Source organism: Schistocerca cancellata, chromosome 5, assembly GCF_023864275.1.
Source record: "Schistocerca cancellata isolate TAMUIC-IGC-003103 chromosome 5, iqSchCanc2.1, whole genome shotgun sequence".
Lineage (NCBI taxonomy): Eukaryota > Metazoa > Arthropoda > Insecta > Orthoptera > Acrididae > Schistocerca > Schistocerca cancellata.
This window is the reverse complement of record NC_064630.1, coordinates 15277775-15296464: the sequence shown is the minus strand read 5'-3', so window position 1 is coordinate 15296464 and position 18690 is coordinate 15277775. Positions and strand designations below refer to the sequence as shown.

Genomic DNA, 18690 nt, shown 5'->3' with positions numbered 1-18690 from the left:
TGATACCCGCCGTGCAGCCATAATTATGTCAGAAACCTTTCCGCATGAATCAGCTGGGTACCAATGACAGCTCTGCCAATGCACTGCCCTTATGTGGCTTGTGTGCGCGATACTACCACTATCTGTGTATGTGGATATTACTGTCCCACGACTTCTGTCACTTCAGTGTATATTTCACAAATAGTAGTAACTGCTGGGAGGAACTATTCAGCACTATTACTCTTACTTCCAAAATTCAAAAGCTATCAGATTTGTGATGTTGGCTGTACAGGATGTACAGTTAGGATTAACCGTTCCCTTGCATTATAAACTTTACCAAAGGTAAGGGATACAACTATTGTATTGCTAGTATTAAACTGTTCTTGATTCAACAGCTATAACATAATTAATTTTTGGTATTATTTGAAGAACATTTGTGAAACAAATACATGATTATATTTTTATTTTAATTTTAATGTTGGTGATTTTGCTGGAAAGTTCTATAATTACTCATATGCACTTACTCTGGCACATGCAGCATCTTCATTGCGATAGAGATGGGGGCAAATATCCCTTAACCTTCCGCTAATGGCATCAATTGATGCATTGTCATTCAGATAGCTGAAAACATAATTTAAAATCAGTAAAAATGTGTATTCGCAAGAATAATTAGTAAAAGCTGTAATTGTCTGAGGTTCAGCATAATCATAAATGAAATGAAGGTAATTCCAGTGATTTTTACTGAAAAAGTATTCAATCACATGTAGACAAACACAGCAGAACAAGTCACTTTTTAGATTAAGAATGAACTTTACCTGTTGATTAGACTGTTGATGAGAACAGAGCACAGTTCGTGGCCAATTAAAATTAAGGTCTGGAAAGTAGTATTCAAAAGCTGTGTCTGGTGTTCCTGAAACCCAAATTAGATACTACATAATAACAAAACTGAAAGGAAAATATTTTCAAAATAAAAATAGAAGTAGGCATAACTATTTAGTTTAGGCCTACACTTGCTGCTGCTACTGCTGCTGCTGCTTGGTAGATGACAGTTAATCAATACCTTAATTTGATTGAGAAATGTAAACTGCTTATAAAATATGGGAGCAATTAAATAATATTAAACATAAGAACATAGCACATATACTACGGTTAACAAATGTCCTGAAAGCACGAGAGGATATGTATATAATGGCCTAATATTAGTAATTAAATTTGTGTTTCATTATTTCATTTAAAAGATGCTAAATTACAGATGAGGACACCTTCTACCCTTATTATATCAGCACTCAACATTGCACAAAAGGGACAGAAAACAAAAACTGAAGAATTGTGATTAAGTTATTGCTAACTTACCAAAGACCTCAAACTGCTCACTGATTGGAGCCGTTTTTTCTTGTGACAGTGGCAACATAAAGAATTCCCATTTACAGCCCAACACACACAGATACCACTAGCCAGAGCCAGCCTCAAAATTACTTCTTTCTGAATGAATTTACCACTAGATTTCTAATACTACAGAAGTATTTATGTAATTTTCAGGTAGTTTTTGAGTACAACAAGTGAAATTTTTAGTCTAGTTTTAATGTGTTTATAGGTAATATTATTCTCTCTCTATCATCACATTCCCGATTTTTTGTGTGTGTGTGTGTGTGTGTGTGTGTGTGTGTGCGCGCGCGCGCCCTCATTTGGGGGGGGGGGGGCTACTCAAATTTTTATGTTTCTCCTGAATAACTCTACAGTGCTGCTTCTAGCAAAAATGTTTCTAAGTATAACATTGAACTGAATTAAATTTCTACAAAAAAGATTCTATTGACCTTTTTCCAAATTGCAGGGATGAAAAAAATCACAGGTTATTGCAAATAGTGTGTCAGTGATTTAAAATTAAAGTTAGTTGTACATGATGTGGGTTAACAATAAATACTGAATGTGTGTACCACACCTAGGTCCAGTAGATCCATATTAAGGAATAAATTGTGTTCTGGGCATAACAGGTTGGAGAAAGGTAGAAAGTGGGTACAGGGTACAACTGTAAGTGAAGGTAGTTCACTTTAATGTGTCGTGCATTTCCCGCCTTCATAGATCTGCAAAAAGATGAGTGAACACGTAACTCACCACTCTCTTTACCCCACCTCACCATAAGAAATAACTACAGGATGTTTCACTTTTTTCACAGCGCATCTTATGCAGTACTCGCACATGCGTTGGGGTGTTATTTTCTGAAAAGTGCGTTAACACTAAATGGAATACAGATATGAGTTACTAATAATAGTAATGCAAGAAACACATATGGACAGAGCTACGTAAATTTCTGCACACTGTTAGAACGGAAATTCATTCTTGATCATCCAGTACAACAGCAGGATGTTACCTCCAGTGTTATGGGACTTCAGACATTTCAGTGGAAGTCAAGCAATGCATTACAGCAAATTACTTCTGCAAACTTGAACATACCATCATACATATGCACACCTATCTTGCAAGATATACTGTGGGTATGGGCAACTTACTCTACTCAGTGCAGCCCACTCTGTAAGTGCCAACATTTCTTAAAAGCAAATATGTACGTAATCTACCACGATCACAATTAATGGTGAGAGAAATGCATTAACTTTTTGATCTTTCATTAATTCATGACCAAGTGCCTACAACAGGGTTTCATGGCTTCCAGTACACTGAGAACAGTAGACAAGTGTCACATTTACCAATCCAGTTTTTTTCCCAACAACACTACATAGCAACTGGCATCACACTTCTAAATTAAGCACTTCTCTGTCATTCTTTCTGGCAACGTATTTTACCAAAGTTCACTTGATAACTGCAAATAAGTACTCAATAAACTAAAATTAACTTCACTATATACACATGTAGTGTTGGTGGGAAAGATATTTGACTGGTAAATGTGGCACCTCACTGCTGTCTATTGTTGGCAGCTTATTGTAATGCCGTGTCACTGTTGTATGCACATGGAGCTGTATTACATCTACATCTACATCTACATTTATACTCCGCAAGCCACCCAACGGTGTGTGGCGGAGGGCACTTTACGTGCCACTGTCATTATCTCCCTTTCCTGTTCCAGTCGCGTATGGTTCGCGGGAAGAACGACTGTCTGAAAGCCTCTGTGCGCGCTCTAATCTCTCTAATTTTACATTCGTGATCTCCTCGGGAGGTATAAGTAGGGGGAAGCAATATATTCGATACCTCATCCAGAAACGCACCCTCTCGAAACCTGGCGAGCAAGCTACACCGCGATGCAGAGCGCCTCTCTTGCAGAGTCTGCCACTTGAGTTTGTTAAACATCTCCGTAACGCTATCACGGTTACCAAATAACCCTGTGACGAAACGCGCCGCTCTTCTTTGGATCTTCTCTATCTCCTCCGTCAACCCGATCTGGTACGGATCCCACACTGATGAGCAATACTCAAGTATAGGTCGAACGAGTGTTTTGTAAGCCACCTCCTTTGTTGATGGACTACATTTTCTAAGGACTCTCCCAATGAATCTCAACCTGGTACCCGCCTTACCAACAATTAATTTTATATGATCATTCCACTTCAAATCGTTCCGCACGCATACTCCCAGATATTTTACAGAAGTAACTGCTACCAGTGTTTGTTCCGCTATCATATAATCATACAATAAAGGATCCTTCTTTCTATGTATTCGCAATACATTACATTTGTCTATGTTAAGGGTCAGTTGCCACTCCCTGCACCAAGTGCCTATCCGCTGCAGATCTTCCTGCATTTCGCTACAATTTTCTAATGCTGCAACTTCTCTGTATACTACAGCATCATCCGCGAAAAGCCGCATGGAACTTCCGACACTATCTACTAGGTCATTTATATATATTGTGAAAAGCAATGGTCCCATAACACTCCCCTGTGGCACGCCAGAGGTTACTTTAACGTCTGTAGATGTCTCTCCATTGAGAACAACATGCTGTGTTCTGTTTGCTAAAAACTCTTCAATCCAGCCACACAGCTGGTCTGATATTCCGTAGGCTCTTACTTTGTTTATCAGACGACAGTGCGGAACTGTATCGAACGCCTTCCGGAAGTCAAGGAAAATGGCATCTACCTGGGAGCCTGTATCTAATATTTTCTGGGTTTCATGAACAAATAATGCGAGTTGGGTTTCACACGATCGCTGTTTCCGGAATCCATGTTGATTCCTACATAGTAGATTCTGAGTTTCCAAAAACGACATGATACTCTGGATGACCAGAAAGTTACTCATTTCTCTCACCATTAATTGTGTTGCTGATAGACTGCATAAATCTCTTTCATTTAAGAATTGCTGACACTTGGAGACCAGGCTGCACCGAGTGGATACACTTATTACATATCCCTAATACAATTCTACTACATTTAGGTGTGCTATACTCATTTAATAATTGTTCTTAACCCACTTCATTTAACAATAAACATTAATTTTATACCATCAAAATCATATTTTTAATAATCTGTGATTTTTCCATCCCCTGCATTGTGGAAACTATTAGGTTTAGAGAAAAATGAACAGGAATTTTTTTTTTTTTGTAGGAATTTAATATACCTTACTTTTGTTCTGGGAAATTTTTTTGGCAGAAGCAGCGGCTTTACAGTCATCCAAGAAAAACATAAATGTGTGACCTTATCCACCTCTTTTGGTTTTTGTTCATTGGGCTACCGCCTGCAAGCTGTCAGCAGACCTTTGCCAGCCAGTCCTGCCTCCACCACTTCACTCTCATCACATTCTACCCATAGAACTGTAATCCGAGCACTGTAGGTTGAGCCAGCACAATGCGGTTGTTTTGTTCAACCCCCGCCCCGAGTGTGTGTGTGTGTGTGTGTGTGTGTGTGTGTGTGTGTGTGTGTGTGAGTGTGAGAGAGAGAGAGAGAGAGAGAGAGAGAGAGAGAGAGAGAGCGCACATGCATGCTTTAGCTCGAAAAGGCACGTATTTGAAAGCTAGTGAAGTTTTCACTCTTTTCACGTACCTCTCAATGGGGACCAGAATTTAAAAAGCCAAAAAGAATGGTGGTGGTGGTGGTGGTGGGACGAGAGCGGAAAATGCAAAAGCTTTCAGAAGCCAAAAAAAAACAGCCAGTATACCCAGGTAAAATCTTGACCAAATAAAAAAGACTCCTATTAGTCATCTCTTAGAACAGGTGAGGAAGGGCCGCAGGTCTATTCTGATGCATCACAGACTGGGGCTGCAACAACACTATGTATAATGGGATCTACTGTTGGAGGTGAAGCAGTACCAACTTAATTACAATTAATGAAGGCATCCCAGTTTTTTGTCCTTAAATTTGAGAAAAAAAATATGTGCAGATTATTCGCATATATATGGTAAGTAAGTAAACAGTGCAGTACAGTTAAATTTACTGATGGTTTATGTGTAAACGATGCTCCTGATATACTATATGTACAATAAAACTGATGATGAATGTTGAATAGAAGAAGGTAAGGACGTGGATAAGGAAGGATTCCAGAAGATACATCAGAAAATGGTGGAAGAAATACTGGAGACAATTAATGATGCTTTCTGGACAGTAATGGGAGAGCATAAGGGGGATCAGTCAATTAACAAGAATTATGAGAAGGATAAAGAGGACAGCGAATCCAAAGAGCTAGTGGAAAGATTGACTGCTGTGAAAGGAGGAGAAGGTAGATCTGGAAAATCGCTCTGACGTGTCACTGGTCGCAGACTGGCAAATGCAAAAATATTATTAATGTATGTTCAATCCAGTTTCCTTTCCTTCTTGTTATTACATTCAATAACTGACTGTGCTCTACCAATCTCCTCAGTTCCTCCTCGTTTTTCACTCTATTAATCCAACTTATTCTTTCCATCCTCTGCCATGTCCACATCTCTAACATCTCCATCCTTGCTCATTTTTCTTCCTCGACATCAATGTATCGACACCACGCAGGACAACACTTCACACACAACGTTTTACTACACGCGGGACAACACTTCACATGCAACGTTTTACTGGTCTTCCCTGAAATAGTTTTCCATATTGCTGCTCTTCCATTTGGTTTCTACCTGCTTCCTAGGTATTTAAAGCTTTGCACATATTCTAATATTTTTCCAGTCAGCATTATCTTTGCTCTCTTTGTTTCCTTTAGCTTCAATGGTATCCACTACATCCAGTGAATGTGTCATCTGTTGTTAGAAGGACCATATCGTGTGCATTTCACAAAATGCTGAACAGTAGTATTTTATAACTACAATATCTATGAGTCATTGCTGAAATCAGCAACTGCTGTAACAATTCGACCTTTCCATTTCATACCTGTACACACAGGCTCACACTTAGGTAGGATAGAAACTGTCATCAGTCTAGAAAGGAGACTGCTCAACAAACACTCATGAAACATATCCTCATGTGCCTGGGAACTGTATCAAACAGGACTAATAGCTTCCCCTTTCTCTTCAGACAATGGAAACTCCAGGTAGAAATATCAACAATGTAGGGAAAGACAAATAGCTACGTACCATAAAGAAGACACGTTAAGTTACAGACAAACACAAGTAAAAGACACTTACATAAAGCTATCAGCCACAGCCTTCATCAGTACACGAGATACACACACCATACACACACAAGCAAGCACATCTCATGCACATTTGACCCCCAAATCCAGTATCTTGGCCTGGAAAGGATGGTAGGGCATTCTGGCACGAGATGCTGGAGTTGGCGGTCGTGTGAGCTTGAGGTGCGCTTGCTTGTGCGTATGTATGGCGTGTATCTCTCTTTTAATGATGATGGCTGTGGCCGAAACCTTTACGTAAGTGTCTTAATTGTGCTTGTCTGTAACTCAATGTTTCTTCTTTACGGTACGTAGCAAGAACTCTGCCTTTTGTTTTTCTTCTCTTTTTTATTTTTACTGCTCCTCTTACACTTTAGATAACAGCAGGGTACTGCTTTCATTACTTTGTACATGAAATAATGACTAAGGGGTACAATAACTGATTTCCCATTCAGTAACTGATATCCCATTCAGTATGCCACAGACATCAACTAATTTATTTACTGTGATATGTTTTACATTTTTTAGGATGATAGTCATAGAAACATAAGTAACATAATTTTTCTTGCACCATAAACATTGTCTGCTGCTCATGGTCTCGCGGTAGCGTTCTCACTTCCCGAGCACGGGGTCCCGGGTCCGATTCCCAGCCTCGAGATGACTGGGTGGTGTTTGTCATCGTCATTCATCCCCATTATGGTCGGAAGAAGGCAATGGCAAACCACCTCCACTAGGACCTTGCCCAGTACGGCGGTGCTGGTCTCCTGCATTGTTCCCCTATGCTCTGTCACAGAGTATTGGACTTAACCACCACCACCACCACCACCACCACCACCATTTTATGAACGATAACATATCACAATGTCTTTTAATCTTCACCACAGTTTCGTGGAAAGTACACAATGGAACAACAACAATAGTATGGAAAAGGTAGATTGCCACCCAGCATACAGAGGAGATATTGAATTGTAGGCAAGCACAATGAAAATACTGCTATAAATTTTAGCTTTTGCCCAAATGGCCGCCTCCTGAAGTAGAAAACACACACACACACACACATATATACAATCACAACTCTCACAAATATGGCTTCTCTCTCTAGCCGCTGCGGCCAGACCGAGTTGTAACTGCACCTTAAGGGAGTAGCTGTCTTGTGTGTATAGTTGGAATAGGAGGCGGCATGGGAGAATGGGGGAGAGAAGGGTGGGGTGTAGTGCTGCTTGTAGGAACACACAGGGACATGTTGGTGGCAGGGTAGGGCTGCTCTGCTAGGTGCAGTCAAGACGTTTGAGGGGACATGGGGAGCAGACAATGAGAGAAAGGGAAAGGATCTTGTGAGTGCGTTGGCGGAATAGGATGATGTGTTGTTCTGGACTGGGAGCAGGGAATATGTAGGGGTAGAACAGGGACTAGCAAAGGTTGACACCTACATCTACATCTACATTTATACTCCACAAGCCACCCAACGGTGTGTGGCGGAGGGCACTTTACATGCCACTGTCATTACCTCCCTTTCCTGTTCCAGTCGCGTGTGGTTCGCGGGAAGAACGACTGTCTGAAAGCCTCCGTGCGCGCTCTAATCCCTCTAATTTTACATTCGTGATCTCCTCGGGAGGTATAAATAGGGGGAAGCAATATATTCGATACCTCATCCAGAAATGCACCCTCTCGAAACCTGGCGAGCAAGCTACACCGCGATGCAGAGCGTCTCTCTTGCAGAGTCTGCCACTTGAGTTTGTTAAACATCTCCGTAAAGCTATCACGGTTACCAAATAACCCTGTGACGAAACGCACCGCTCTTCTTTGGATCTTCTCTATCTCCTCCGTCAACCCGATCTGGTACGGATCCCACACTGATGAGCAATACTCAAGTATAGGTCGAACGAGTGTTTTGTAAACCACCTCCTTTGTTGATGGACTACATTTTCTAAGGACTCTACCAATGAATCTCAACCTGGTACCCGCCTTACCAACAATTAATTTTATATGATCATTCCACTTCAAATCGTTCCGCACGCATACTCACAGATATTTTAAAGAAGTAACTGCTACCAGTGTTTGTTCCACTATCATATAATCATGCAATAAAGGATCCTTCTTTCTATGTATTCGCGATACATTACATTTGTCTATGTTAAGGGTCAGTTGCCACTCCCTGCACCAAGTGCCTATCCGCTGCAGATCTTCCTGCATTTCGCTACAATTTTCTAATGCTGCAACTTCTCTGTATACTACAGCATCATCCGCGAAAAGCCGCATGGAACTTCCGACACTATCTACTAGGTCATTTATATATATTGTGAAAAGCAATGGTCCCATAACACTCCCCTGTGGCACGCCAGAGGTTACTTTAACGTCTGTAGACGTCTCTCCATTGATAACAACATGCTGTGTTCTGTTTGCTAAAAACTCTTCAATGGGAGTCAAGGGAGCATAAGATACATTGCAAGGAGAGTTTCAGTCTGCGCAATTCAGAAAAGCTGGTATCTGTAGGACAGATCCAGATGGGTTAGGCTGGGAATCAATCACTAAAGTGAAGCATGCTGTGTTGGGCAGCATGTTTAGCAACTGTGTGGTCCAGCTGTGCCTTGGCCATATTTTGTTGGAGGCCATTCATGTGAACAGATAGCATGTTAGTTGTCACACCCATGTAGAAAGTACCACTGTGGGTGCAGTTTAGTTTGTGGATCACACGGTTGCTTCCCCGGGGAGCCCGGCCTTTGATGGTATAGGAGGTGCCTGTGATCAAAATGATGTGTGGTGGTGGTGGATGGGACAGGTCTTGCATCTAGGTCTACAGAAGGGATATGACCCATGAGGCCAGGGGCAGGACAGTTCTAATATTTTCCTGACAACCTGAGACTGTGTGGTACTGGAGTGCAAGACTCGCACGTCTCTCGTGGGCGATTTACATATTGTGTGCAGCCTATCTTCTCAGGACAGACAGCTGAGTCGATCTCGTGTGTTCGAGACGGTGAAATACGAGTGCCTCTAGAACTTACCCCAAAATTCTCAAGGCACAACAGAGTTAGGGTGGAGTATGGATGGAAAAGGATATTCCGTAGGTTGGTGGGCGGCGGAATAACACTGCGAGGGGTAGCAAGGATGGCAGGATGAGAGGTTGTCAAAACCCAAGCAGAGAACTGGTTCAGTTCAGTTGCTTCAGTCCTGGGTGGTACTGAAGCACAAGGGAAGTGAGGGTTGCTGCAAGTTTCCCCAAGTGAAACTTCCTGATATTTCCCTGCTTTCCAGATGAGTATTAGCATTTTTCCCTGACAAATTTTGAGATCCTAAGGGTATGTTATGACACAAGTTGACAATCTGTCTTTGCTGCTACGGTACAAGAAACAATAGTGCAAACAAGGAAATATCTAAAAAGAATTGCAAGCAGATGGTGTTTCCTGATGTGAGCAAAAATCTTAAGTACTAACATCAACATCTTTAGTAATAGTTCCAGCGTAATGACAAACGCCAGTACGAAGATTTTTTTTTTTCGGGGTTTTAATGGCGCTCAACTACTGAGGTCATTAGCGCCCAGTGACAATTGTTAGAGCACACAGAATCTAGTAAAACTCAAGGGAGGGGTGGGGGGGGGGGACACCAGAAAGTTCTTACAAAGAGGCAGATAAAATAAGTGAAAGAGTTAGATGTCTTTGGACAATCCAGTCAAAGTAATGAAACGAAGAACACGAGCAGCTGCTCGAGCGTCATCAACTAAAATATCCTGTAAAGTAGATGGCAGAGACAGGACAACACGAGATTGACTAAAACGGGGACACGACAATAAAAAATGGCGTACTGTTAATGCATGACCACAAGGGCACTGCGGGGCTGGGTCACCGGAGAGCAGGTAGCGGTGGCTAAACCGGCAATGCCCAATCCGCAACCTGGTCAGAAGGACCTCTTCTCGCCGAGATGGTCGGGAGGAGGTTGTCCAAGCAGTTGGGAACGGTTTTACTGCACGGAGCTTGTTTCCTTGAAGTGAGGACCAAGTATCCCACCATAAGGACACAAGCCTCTTACAAACAACCCCACTAACGTCAGATGACGGGACACAATGGGAGGCTGGCCGAGGCAGGAGGACTGCAGCCTTGGCTGCAGCATCAGCAGCCTCATTCCCAGGCACTCCTACATGGCCGGGAACCCACAGAAAGCTGACAGGAGAGCCACCCTCAGCGAAAGAATGGAGGGACTGCTGGATCCGTTGCACCAAGGGATGGACCGGATATGGAGCTCCAAGGCTCTGAAGAGCACTGAGTGAATCAGAGCATACGATGAATGGCGGTGGCGGCGGGCATACTGAACGGCCTGATGGAGAGCAAAAAGCTCGGCCGTAAAGCTGGAACATTGGTCGAGAAGCCGGTATTTAAAGGTGACGGCCCCGACGACAAAGGCACAGCCGACACCATCGTCAGTTTTGGAGCCATCAGTGTAAATAAAGGTGTGACTGGTAAGTCGCACACGAAGTTCGACAAACCGTGAGCAATACACTGCAGCCGGAGTACCCTCCTTTGGGAGCGAGCTGAGGTCGAGATAAACATGAACCGGAGCCTGGAGCCAAGGTGGCGTCGGGCTCTCACCCTCTCTGAAGGTGGTAGGGAGAGCAAAATCTAATTGTCGAAGCAGGCGACGAAAGCGGACTCCAGGGGGCAGCAGGGCAGACACATACAACCCATACTGACTGTCGAGAGAATCGGCGAAGAAGGACTGATAAGAGGGGTGGTCGAGCATTGACAACAGCCGGCAGGCATACCGACAAAGCAGTACGTCGCGCCGGTAGGTCAATGGTAATTCAGCAGCTTCAGCATAAAGACTCTCGACGGGACTAGTGTAGAAAGCTCCGGTCGCAAGACGTAACCCCCTATGGTGGATGGAGTTGAGACGGCGTAAGAGGGATGGCCGAGTAGACGAGGCTCCCATAATCCAGCTTTGATCGGACTATGGACCGATACAAGCGAAGCAGGACAGTGCGATCCGCTCCCCAAGATGAACCACTAAGAACTCTGAGGACATTAAGGGAACGTGTACAACGAGCAGCCAAATAAGAGACGTGCGGAGACCAACAAAGTTTCCTGTCCAGTGTGAGACCTAGAAACTTAGTTGTTTCCACGAAAGGGAGAACAACGGGACCGAGATGTAAGGATCTACATCTACATCTACATCCATACTCCGCAAGCCACCTGACGGTGTGTGGCGGAGGGTACCTTCAGTACCTCTATCGGTTCTCCCTTCTATTCCAGTCTCGTATTGTTTGTGGAAAGAAGGATTGTCGGTATGCCTCTGTGTGGGCTCTAATCTCTCTGATTTTATCCTCATGGTCTCTTCGCGAGATATACGTAGGAGGGAGCAATATACTGCTTGACTCTTCGGTGAAGGTATGTTCTCGAAACTTTGACAAAAGCCCGTACCGAGCTACTGAGCGTCTCTCCTGCAGAGTCTTCCACTGGAGTTTATCTATCATCTCCGTAACGCTTTCGCGATTACTAAATGATCCTGTAACGAAGCGCGCTGCTCTCCGTTGGATCTTCTCTATGTCTTGTATCAACCCTATCTGGTACGGATCCCACACTGCTGAGCAGTATTCAAGCAGTGGGCGAACAAGCGTACTGTAACCTACTTCCTTTGTTTTCGGATTGCATTTCCTTAGGATTCTTCCAATGAATCTCAGTCTGGCATCTGCTTTACCGACAATCAACATTATATGATCGTTCCATTTTAAATCACTCCTAATGCGTACTCCCAGATAATTTATGGTATTAACTGCTTCCAGTTGCTGACCTGCTATTTTGTAGCTAAATGATAAAGGATCTATCTTTCTGTGTATTCTCAGCACATTACACTTGTTTACATTGAGATTCAGTTGCCATTCCCTGCACCATGCGTCAATTCGCTGCAGATCCTCCTGCATTTCAGTACAATTTTCCATTGTTACAACCTCTCGATACACCACAGCATCATCTGCAAAAAGCCTCAGTGAACTTCCGATGTCATCCACCAGGTCATTTATGTATATTGTGAATAGCAACGGTCCTATGACACTCCCCTGCGGCACACCTGAAATTACTCTTACTTCGGAAGACTTCTCTCCATTGAGAATAACATGCTGCGTCCTGTTATCTAGGAACTCCTCAATCCAATCACACAATTGGTCTGATAGTCCATATGCTCTTACTTTGTTCAATAAACGACTGTGGGGAACTGTATCGAATGCCTTGCGGAAGTCAAGAAACACGGCATCTACCTGTGAACCCGTGTCTATGGCCCTCTGAGTCTCGTGGACGAATAGGGCGAGCTGGGTTTCACATGACCGTCTTTTTCGAAACCCATGCTGATTCCTACAGAGTAGATTTCTAGTCTCCAGAAAAGTCATTATACTCTAACACAATACGTGTTCCAAAATTCTACAACTGATCGACGTTAGAGATATAGGTCTATAGTTCTGCACATCTGTTCAACGTCCCTTCTTGAAAACGGGGATGACCTGTGCCCTTTTCCAATCCTTTGGAACGCTACGCTCTTCTAGAGACCTACGGTACACCGCTGCAAGAAGGGGGGCAAGTTCCTTCGCGTACTCTGTGTAAAATTGAACTGGTATCCCATCAGGTCCAGCGGCCTTTCCTCTTTTGAGCGATTTTAATTGTTTCTCTATCCCTCTGTCGTCTATTTCGATATCTACCATTTTGTCATCTGTGCGACAATCTAGAGAAGGAACTACAGTGCAATCTTCCTCTGTGAAACAACTTTGGAAAAAGACATTTAGTATCTCGGCCTTTAGTCTGTCATCCTCTGTTTCAGTACCATTTTGGTCACAGAGTGTCTGGACATTTTGTTTTGATCCACCTACCGCTTTGACATAAGACCAAAATTTCTTAGGATTTTCTGCCAAGTCAGTACATAGAATTTTACTTTCGAATTCATTGAACGCCTCTCGCATAGCTCTCTTCACACTACATTTCGCTTCGCGTAATTTTTGTTTGTCTGCAAGGCTTTGGCTATGATTATGTTTGCTGTGAAGTTCCCTTTGCTTCCGCAGCAGTTTTCTAACTCGGTTGTTGAACCACGGTGGCTCTTTTCCATCTCTTACGATCTTGCTTGGCACATACTCATCTAACGCATATTGTACGATGGTTTTGAACTTTGTCCACTGATCCTCAACACTATCAGTACTTGAGACAAAACTTTTGTGCTGAGCCAACAGGTACTCTGAAATCTGCTTTTTGTCACTTTTTCTAAACAGAAAAATCTTCCTACCCTTTTTAATATTCCTATTTACGGCTGAAATCATCGATGCCGTAACCACTTTATGATCACTGATTCCCTGTTCTGCGTTAACTTTTTCAAATAGTTCGGGTCTGTTTGTCACCAGAAGGTCTAATATGTTATCGCCACGAGTCGGTTCTCTGTTTAACTGCTCAAGGTAGTTTTCAGATAAAGCACTTACAAAAATTTCACTGGATTCTTTGTCCCTGCCACCCGTTATGAACGTCTGAGTCTCCCAGTCTATATCCGGCAAATTAAAATCTCCACCCAGAACTATAACATGGTGGGGGAATCTACTCGAAATATTTTCCAAATTATCCTTCAGGTGCTCAGCCACAACAGCTGCTGAGCCAGGGGGCCTATAGAGACATCCAATTACCATGTCTGAGCCTGCTTTAAGGCGGAAGGAACGCTTTATATCGCCAAAAGTTGATGCAAACTGTCTTCTCTTCAGAGAACCGGAAGCCATTTGCCACACTCCATGAGTATAGGCAGTCTAGACAACGCTGAAGGCAGCGCTCCAGGAGGCATGTTCGCTGGGCACTGCAGTAGATCGCGAAGTCATCGACAAAAAGAGAGCCTGAGACATTAGGTGGAATGCACTCCATAATTGGATTGATCGCTATGGCAAAAAGGGCTACACTCAAGATGGAGCCCTGAGGCACTCCGTTCTCCTGGAGGAAGACGTCGGACAATACGGAACCCACACGTACCCTAAACTTTCGATCTGTTCAAAAGGAATCAATAAAAAGGGGCAGGCGACCGCGTAGACCCCACCTGTGCATAGTGCGGAGGATACCTCCTCTCCAACAGGTATCATAAGCCTTCTCAAAATCGAAGAACACGGCGACCGTTTGGCGCTTTCGCAAAAAGTTGTTCATGATGAATGTCGACAAGGTCACAAGGTGGTCAACAGCGGAGCGGCGGCGACGAAAGCCGCATTGAACATTGGTAAGTAGCTGTAGAGATTCAAGAATCCAAACTAACAGAGCATTAACCATGCGCTCCATCACCTTACAGACACAGCTTGTAAGAGAAATGGGGCGGTAACTAGAAGGAAGGTGTCTATCCTTCCCGGGTTTGGGTATAGGAACAACGAGGCGTCACGCCAACGCATGGGGACTTGACCTTCGCTCCAGACGCGATTGTAGGTATGAAGAAGGAAGCTTTTGCCTGCCGGAGAAAGGTGTGCCAGCATCTGAACGTGAATGGCATCTGGCCCCGGAGCAGAGGACCGGGACAGTTTGCAAGTGAACGTTCGAGTTCCCGCATAGTAAAGGGGGCATTATAATTTTCCAGATTCAGCGAGTAGAAGGAAGGTCGCCGAGCCTCTTCTGCCTCTTTCCTGGGAAGGAAGGCAGGGTGCTAATGGGCGGAGCTTGAAACCTCCGTGAAAAAGCGGCCGAAGGCATTGCATATCTCCACAGGATCAACAAGGACCTCATCACCTGAAGTCAGGCCAGGTACCGAGGAGTGGGCCTTAATGCCCGACAGCCGGCGCAGGCCACCCCAGACGACAGAAGAGGGATTAAAACTGTTAAAGGAGCTGGTGAAAGATGCCCAACAAGCTTTTTTGCTGTCTTTGATGACTCTACGGCATTGCGCTCGGAGTCGTTTGTATCCAATACAATTCGCCAACGTAGGATGGCGGCAAAAGGTGTGTAAAGCACGTCGTCGAGCACGGATAGCGTCTCGACAAGCCTCATTCCACCAGGGGACGGAAACGCGACGTGAAGTAGAGGCAGTATGAGGAATGGAACGTTCGGCAGCATTGATGATAACAGCTGTGAGGTATTCGACCCGACTGTCACAACTGAGAAAATCATGGTCCGGGAAGGTCGCCAGGGAGGAGTAAAGTCCCCAGTCAGCTTTCGGTATGGTCCAGCTCGAAGGACGTGGGGATGGGGTGTGGTGCAGGAGACAAACGACACAGAGGAAGTGGTCGCTCGAATAGGTGTCAGAAAGAACCGACAGGCAAGAGTGGTAGAGTAGGTATGAGTAGAGTCCGAGAGGAAAGTCGGGGCGCCAGTATTGAGGCAGACAAGATTGAGATGGTTGAGGACATCCTCCAAGAGGGAGCCTCTCTGACAGGATGCAGGAGAGCCCCAAAGGGGATGATGGGCATTGAAGTCGCCAAACAATAAAAACGGCAGAGGAAGCTGAACAATCAGGTGCATCATGTCAGCCCGACTAACTGCGGATGACGATGGAGTGTAGACGGTACAAACAGAAAAAGTAAAGGCAGAAAGAGTAATATGGACAGCTATTGCTTGGAGTGGGGTGGTCAACGGGAGGGGATGGTAATAGACATCGTCTCGAATGAGCAACATGACCTCACCATGAGCTGGAATACTGTCCACAGGGGAGAGGTCAGACCGCTCCGACGTATAGTGGGGAAAAGCAATACGGTCAGTTGGGCGCAACTTGGTTTCCTGGAGACCAAGGGCGAGCGGACAGTGCAAGTGGAGGAGCAGTTGTAATTCCTCCCGATTAGATCGAATACCTCTTATGTTCCAATGTAACAAAGCCATCGCTAGTCAGAAAAGAGGGGGAACGAAACGGGTGAAGAGCTGGTCACCTCGATGGCCGCAGAGGGCCAGGTGTCGAGGGAACAACGCTACAACCGGCGGGAGGCGGATCCTGTTCCATCGAGTTGTCGCCAGCAGCGGCCGCTTACCCGGGTTGCGTAGGAGGGGCAGCATCATTCGCCGACGAGAGACCAGCTGGGCGCCTGGCAGCAGAGTGTCCCGGCGAAACTGAGGACGGCCGGGAGCAGCGACTCACGGATGGAGCGTCAGACGAAACGCGCTGGGGTGGAGAGGGTGATAAAGATTTCTTCTTGGAGGCCTTCTTGGAAGGCCGATGAGGCACGGGGATGGTGGGCTGGACCCGAAGAAGGTCCTCACGTGCGGGATCCGTTTTGGAACGCCGGACCTCAGAAGCCGGGGTCCGGAACGTTTCCCTGATGGACGCCTGAGAAGAGGATCGCTTCTCAGGCGGCGGAGGGGGAGGAGGAGGGGGACGGGGAGGGGGAGGGGGAGGGGGAGGAGGAGGAGGAGGAGGAAGGGTGGCCCCCGGGGCAGAGGGGGCAGGGGCCGCGAGGGAGGAGGATTTGGAAGGGAGGGATTTGGGAGGCGGAGGCGTAGACCCCGGATGGGGTGAGGAGGTGGATGGGGGACAGGATAGGGGTGAGGATACTGTGGAAGGAGTGGACACGACTGAGGCAAACGAAGTTGTCAACGTCATGGGATGGAGGCGGTCATTCTTCTACCTGGCCTCAGAATAAGAGAGACTATCCAAAGTTTTTAATTCTTGAATCTTCTTCTCCTTCTGATACGCGGGGCAGTCTAAAGATCTAGGCAAGTGGATGCCAGGACAATTGACGCACCGAGATGGTGGGATGCATGTATGTTCCTCACGAAGAGGACGTCCGCAATCGCCACAAAGGGGCTCAGCCTCACACCGTGACGACATGTGCCCAAAGGGCAAACACCAAAAGCAGCGCATAGGAGGCGGGACGTGAGGTCGCACGTCGCACCGGTGGCACATCACCTTTACCTTCTCTGGGAGAACGTCCCCCTCGAAGGCGAGGATAAAGGCTCCGGTGTCGATGCGACGGTCTTTGGGGCCGCGCTGAACTCGCCGGACGAAATGCACGCCTCTGCGCTCCAGGTTGGCCCTGAGCTCCTCATCAGACTGCAGCAGGAGGTCCCGATGAAAAATAACCCCCTGCATCCTATTCAGTGCCAGATGCGGGACAATAAACACTGGGATGTCCCCTAGTCGGTCGCACGCCTGGAGCGCCGCCGACTGTGTGGTGGAGGCGGTCTTTATAAGAACGGACCCTGAATGCATTTTACTGAGAGCCTGGATTTCCCCGAAGATGTCCTCGATTTGCTGGACAAAGAACATGGGCTTGGAGGTGGCGAACATCCACCCATCGGTCCGAGAACAGACTAAATAGCGGGGGAAGTACTTCGCCCCAAGCCGGCGGGCCTGTCCTTCCTCCCAGGAAGTGGCCAAGGGGGAAAGGGCAGGAGAACCAGAACCAGAGACAGTACCTTTCTTTTTAAAAGACTCGGCTGCAGAGCGACCTGATACATGTTGACGTTTCATCTGCGAAACGTCCGCCCCGATACCACCCACTCCGACCAGGGGCTTTCCCCACGGGTGCCACCCAGCCTCAGCAAGGGCCACCTGGCAGGATGACCGTTGCCGGGAGTCCCGATGCCCCAAGGAGACGGGCATCTACTCCTTGGCCGACGTGGGGAGGGTGCAGCTCAGGTATCAGCAGTACGATCCCTGTGTTTTCAGGGGGCTACAACCTAGAGGGTACATGACGACCCCACCACAACGGGCTGGCTACCGTGCTGGATTTCGGGTGCCAAGGAAAGTCCATCACGATCGTAGGTGCAGATGGGGACGCACTATGGGCGTAACTTGTGCAACCCATCAGGCGTTTAGGCCCAATTTGAGGAATAGTGGGTGTGGTTACAACGCCGTTACAATGCTGAGTGCCAAGGTCTTAGTGCACTGAGGACCACTGAGACACCATGTAAGGCGTCCTTCCCCAAAAGGCTCGTACTTCTGTAGAATTTTGAAAAAAGGAGGTCAAACCCCATGGGGGACCATCACATGGAAGGCCGAAACAGTTGAAACTCCTTTTAGTCGCCTCTTACGACAGGCAGGAATACCTCGGGCCTATTCTTACCCCGGATCCACAGGGGGTCACAGTACGAAGATCAAGAACGATACAGTGGAGAGGGCTATGAGATGACGTCAGCCAATAGAACGCTGACTAGACACCGACTATTTGCATGTCGCCAATTGCTTGCGACACTACCTAAGTATTGTCAATTCAATTACTGTAATAAACTCCATTAATATAATTTGCTTGTATGTTGTCTAGCTAATCGAGGAAACAGCTTC

General features: G+C 45.8%; 1 protein-coding gene across 1 annotated transcript in view; it reads right to left on the bottom strand.

The window, feature by feature from the left end:
• The window catches only part of LOC126187878 (nuclear pore complex protein Nup155), a 261223-nt gene that overhangs the window by 109355 nt on the left and 133178 nt on the right, over nt 1-18690 (bottom strand). The window contains 2 exon segments of the mRNA XM_049929211.1: nt 504-600; nt 795-889. Coding sequence (XP_049785168.1) covers nt 504-600; nt 795-889 — 192 coding nt within the window.